The sequence below is a fragment of the Typopeltis vanoorti genome, chromosome 14 (assembly GCF_054136105.1).
Source record: "Typopeltis vanoorti isolate ZY-2024b chromosome 14, IOZ_Tvanoo_1.0, whole genome shotgun sequence".
Lineage (NCBI taxonomy): Eukaryota > Metazoa > Arthropoda > Arachnida > Uropygi > Thelyphonidae > Typopeltis > Typopeltis vanoorti.
In genome coordinates, this window is record NC_143562.1 from 121,121,615 (window position 1) to 121,127,134 (window position 5,520).

Consider the following 5,520-nt stretch of genomic DNA (forward strand, 5'->3'; position numbering starts at 1 on the left):
AAGCAAAACGTATCTCTTGGCAAGTGTTGACTGACCTCCGTTAGGATCGCGTTCCACAATTACAGCTGTTTCGTATGGCATTCTCGAGCATGAGCAGAGTTCACCGATGCCATTTTGGTTACAAGTTTAGTATCCATTCCTGTCAGAAAACGCTGCTAAGCATCTTCTGCCCTTCCCCATCTTTGATATGAATAGGGAATTTTCAAAAAAAAAAATGTTTTCTTACATCTTCAGGCACGCGTTTGATCTTCTGTTTACAAGAAATCTATATTTTTCTAGAAAACTCTTTGATCTCTCGAATTTTAATGTATAATTAGACTTATTAGAATAGTGAAACTTTTTTTTTTGTTATGAAAGTTGTACGTTTAAATTTTCTTCTCCTTCCTTTGGTCTACGAGTTTCATTTTCTTAATTTCTATCCATATTTTCATTTCTGATTTGCTCATTACTGGATACAGAAAGGTTTCTCGGCAAACATGAATTTGGTTCACATCGGATGCTATCCCCAAATAAAGAGGCTGCTTTGAAACTTGTGTTGGCAGATTCAGGAACACTCGAATTATTTTTTGTGTGCTTGGCATCATCTGGTAATATATTCCGACAACAGCACGTGTCGTATACTATTTCCATGTTTGCTATCTCAAAATGATCGCCATTTGGGTTTTCAAATTGCTGATTTCTTCAGGAAAAATAATCGATGAGAATGGCTTTGTCAGCGTTGGTGATTTGATTGAGATCAGTAAAACCGGTGGCTTACATCAAGTTTGTGCTAAAATGACGTTAAGTTGTTCCTTATCACTTTCATGTATATATACCTATATACACACACACAAAACGAAATCGTTACGTTTCGCATTAGAATGTAACGATCTAGCAAAATTTGGAACAATGTTTCGAAATTTTTATTTTAGCGTAAACAAAAACATAACCTCAAATGCTTCTTTCTTATCCTTTCTTCTTCTTGCATGGTTTCCTCTTCTTTTCTCAAAGCAAAAATTCTTCGGAAACCCCTTTAGAGGAGTCTCCCTGATCTTCGCTTGTTTCCACTTCTTTCCGTGACTAATTCGCAACAACAAAATCAGAAAAATAAGCGCGTTCTTACTGCACAAGAAAACTGGCAAAGGAGAAGACTGCTGTCAAAAACTAGAAGGAACCAAGCAGCCGCCTTAAATCCTATAAATATCAAAAAAGGCGCTGAGTTCCTTTTTGATTCATTTATAGGCATTCCGAGATAGCCTGTGAAGGCATTTCGTTCACCGACGGTTTCATTAGGAAATACGTCAGTTGGTGTATTGGTTGCATTTAGGGAATTTTTTTTTTTTTTTTTTTGTAAACTGATATGTTGTTAGTGCGAAAAAATAAAAAAAACATTCCCCCCCCCACCCAAAAAAATGAAGTCGTTTAGTTTCTTTCTGATAAACGTCGTCCAATTATTTGATGATGGTGGAAAGAAAGGCAGAGCAGTCAGGAATGCTACTGAGATCGAACGATTTGAATAGGCAGAAAATGATGTTGGCAAATGATAATGGCTAACAATTCAATGTTGGTACGTGGTAAGTTGAGCACTTCGATGTCATGAGATATCGAACGGCATATTATATTAGCGGGATTATGCTACGAGATGCCGGGGATCTTGGAAATATGATGGATAGGAATTTGAAGATTCCAAAGTACTCGCTGCAAATTATGCTGCTCAGGATATATTTGCGATTTTGAAACGAACATTAAAACGACTTTTGCCACTTTACAAGGCCTTGATACGATCGCACCTGAACTGCATGCTCAGATTTGTCGCCAAGGACAGAAGCCGTAGAGAGGCTGCAGAGAAGTTACAGGAATGATATCAGGATTGTGGATTGTACGTTTTTTTTGGGGGGGGGGGGGGCAGAGAGAGGATGTGAAGCGCAGACCCTGGTAAACCGGAGAAAGAGGAGTGATGTGAAAGAGGCCTGTAAACTTCTGAAAGAGCTGTAATTATCAAGCGATGAAAATTTTCAGCATTTTAAGGTGCGGAGAAGGCATCCGTGGAAATTAAGTTTGTGTGCTACTAAAAACGGAGTGAGTGCTAGATTTTTCTCTGCACCGTTTGCCTGTTGACGTAGTGGGTGCATCGGGTGTGAATGAGTTAAAGAGAAGGTATGACAGCTGGTTGGTGTGGGTGTTGTATGGCCACCCTCGATGAGTCTTTTACTCCCTGCAGATCTCAAATAATAATAAATGAAGCAGATGATGCTTCATTATTTAAGTTCCACGATAAAAATCATCGGTTAAACATTTCAAATACAACTTCGCAAGACAACAGTGAAGAAAGTTTTTGATAACGCTCCTGAACATTTTTCCCTGAAGAAAAGTGGGAGGAAAATTTCCTAATTATTGCCATTCAGCACAAATAATTTTAAGAAACTAAAAACAGGGGGCACTTTCTCGTTTCTCGTTCAGCTTCCTTAAACGTTTCCAGTATTTTTTCAGTTTATTTTGGGCCTGTTTTGTTTTTATAGACGCGATTGTTGAAGCAATTTATTCAAGATAGAGAAATCTTTGATTTCTCTATCTTGATATTTCTCTATACTGATTTCAAAAATGTCTACGTTTTTTAACAAAGTTTTAATAGAGAGAATCTTAATATTTTAGCTAACCCACACTAATAATCTGTTGCAGAATGACCACTCTGAATCCGAAATGACTTCAAAAAGTGTCCAATGTTGCTCGTAGATCTTAGATTAACCTACCAGAGATACGACTGTGTTCTATACTTTTTTTTTTTATAGCACACAGTAGTGAGAAACGTATTTTTCATAAAAATGTTTCTTAGATATAATACTGTTAAATATAAGAAGGTTTACCGGAGAATAAGTTTTGCTTTTGTATTCTTCTATGAAGATTCATTAATTTGCATTCTTTTATTTTTAGATTGCCCAAGGAAAATGAAAAACGTGAATGAACACAAGATGTCGCACAGCATACCTGCCGAAATCTTCAGCTACCGCGGCTGCACATCTTCCCACTGACGCATGAAACCAACCATGGATCGAATCCTGATGGGAAATTCTTCCGCAGTTGACCTGTTCAACTTCAGTCTCAACCAGGCCATCGTGATTCTCGAGGAACACTCGTTGCGCGATCACGTGTTTGACAAAGCAACAGGGGCGATAATAATGGCCTGCTACGTTACGGTCATGACTCTAGGGGTGTTCAGCAACCTTCTCGTGTCATGCGTCATCATCAGTAATGCCAAGATCCGAACCACGAGGAATTTATTTGTGATCAACCTCAACATTTCTGATCTTGCCTTGTGCATTTTCTGCATGCCTTTCACGCTCGTGGAATTGGTTCGGCGCAGCTGGTCTCTGGGGCCCCAGCTGTGTAAACTCGTGCCTTTCGTCCAGGGTTCGACCATTTTTGTTTCCTCGGCAACAGCATCTGCCATTGCCGTCGATCGTTACAATACGATCGTCAGTTTCAATCCACAGAAGACCCAGATGAGCACTTGGAGCATGGCGCTATACATTACGGCCATGTGGGTCGTGTCTTTACTCCTCTCCCTGCCCGTCTGTTTCTCGAGAATGGTGACTTCCGTAGGACTGCCGGGATTGGTGATATACGAGAAGTGCGTCGAGAACTGGCCCACTGCGTACAGCAAAGGTGTCTATACAGTGTTCATTCTAGCCACCCAGTTCGTGATACCGACGACGGTCCTGCTAGCAACTCATTTCCGCATCAAGACGCATCTCAATTACAGCATCGTTCAACAGAATTCGCAAGAGCACGAAAAAGCCTCGGAAAGGTTAAAAAGGGAACTGAGGAGGAACAGGCGAGCGACTCTGGTGTTGTTGGTCATTTCTGTCGTATTTGCCGTCAGCTGGTTGCCGTGGAATACCTTAAATCTCGTGGCGGATTTTCTTCCTTCGAGCATGACGCCACAAAGCCTGTATCTGTCGTTCGCCATATGCCACATCATCGCAATGACCTCTGCAATCAGCAACCCCATTTTATACGGGTGGCTGAACAGCAACATCCGGAAGGAAATGGGACGTTTTGCTTCTGCTGTTGCTAAAGTTGGAACGGTGATAATGTCTATCAAGAGTTCCAACAGCGAAAATAATCCTGCCGAGGAATACGACAACCCTTGCTCTCACAATGCGCTGGACGAAGGAGCAACGCAAAAGATGGAATGTCAGCTCTAATCGTTCTTGCCCTTCTTGAAGCGTATGGAACAGCGCTTAAGGGACTTTATGTGCGGGCGGAGCGACTTCTGAATGCGATAAAGGACCGCAAATAAGAATCTCAGATGAAAAGGATGGAATAAATAAAAGTTCATACTTTCGGTTCGCTTTTAGAAGCGGGCCATTTTGCCACGTTAATGAAAACATGCTTCTGGGAAACTACCCTTCTGTCTATCCAAGACTTCAATCTTTCACAAAGCTGGAGACTGAAGCGAAGTACGCAACATTATTTCCTAAGCTAATCTGTAAATGCCTTCTTCTCGTTCTTTTTCTTTACTCACCTAACGGAACCTGTATATAACGAATACAATAAAGGATGCCTATTTTAATCAAATCATACTTCTAATAACCGGAAGAGGCGTTATTATTGGAAAGCCAATTCCTCGCTTAATTTGAAACGCAAGCATTTAACGACATGTTTAAATACATTCGGAAGATTTGCACATAATAATATACTTGAACACGTTCATTGCCAAGCTGAAAATTGGAATTGCGTGTGGCGGGCAAATTTTATTTATTTTTTTTTTAGTTAGTTAGCGACCTCCACGCGATATCGCGTGATTGGCAATGAACGTATTAACACGCATTTTATGGCAAATAACAATAAAACGTCCGAAAACGATTCCAAATTCTTCGAGGATTCTTTATAGCTAAAGTTGCCCATTTCAAGACAGACTGGATTTCAGAGCGCTGCAACATTTAAAGGTGCTCAAAGAGACGAGGAAAAGAACGACCTGCAAATATTTACTCAATAACGAATGAAAGTAGAACTAAGCCGAAGCTTCAACGTCGATACATTTTTATAAATGATCATTTATAAAAATATTCATGATTTCATAGGTTTGAAAAAAAGTTTCAAATGCGATCGAAGGCCGCAAAATCCAATCCATCGCTCCGACTGCGAGCAGGCAACGTCACGCAAAGTATTTCTGTAAGCTCTTTCGAAGCTTAAAAATGTTGGAATAATAAAATTATATTTATTATCCCTTCTTTAAATAATGTACAGGATAATATTTTGTGTAAATTCATCGAATCTTTCTCGGGTGTATTCAACATAGGGTCACTTATGATTGCATATGGAATGGAACTGGGGAGTTTCCTCTTTTCACTTCCGCAAGCACGCACTTCATCCTGCTGAATTAATGTTAAAGAACCCAAAAATGGTAGATGTCCATGAGTTTTAAAGGCTAGACAAACTATTCGGACACAACGAAACCATACAAAAAAAAAAAACGAAGCTGTGCTGACCGAGTGAAAAACGATGGTCTCCAACTAATGGGTGAAACCTGTTTGTGAA

The 5,520-nt window shown here is 40.0% G+C and overlaps 1 protein-coding gene across 1 annotated transcript; it reads left to right on the forward strand.

Moving 5' to 3' along the window:
• The first annotated feature begins 3,176 nt into the window (after positions 1 to 3,176).
• On the forward strand, positions 3,177 to 4,184 carry LOC150099866 (neuropeptide F receptor-like). The gene has a single exon (XM_090403504.1). The coding sequence runs from the start codon at positions 3,177 to 3,179 to the stop codon at positions 4,182 to 4,184; it is 1,008 nt and encodes a 335-aa protein (XP_090259630.1).
• The last annotated feature ends 1,336 nt before the right edge of the window (positions 4,185 to 5,520 follow it).

Excerpts from the sequence above, each read along its gene's own strand:
- LOC150099866 (XM_090403504.1), top strand. The coding sequence starts at position 3,177 with ATGACTCTAGGGGTGTTCAGCAACCTTCTCGTGTCATGCGTCATCATC.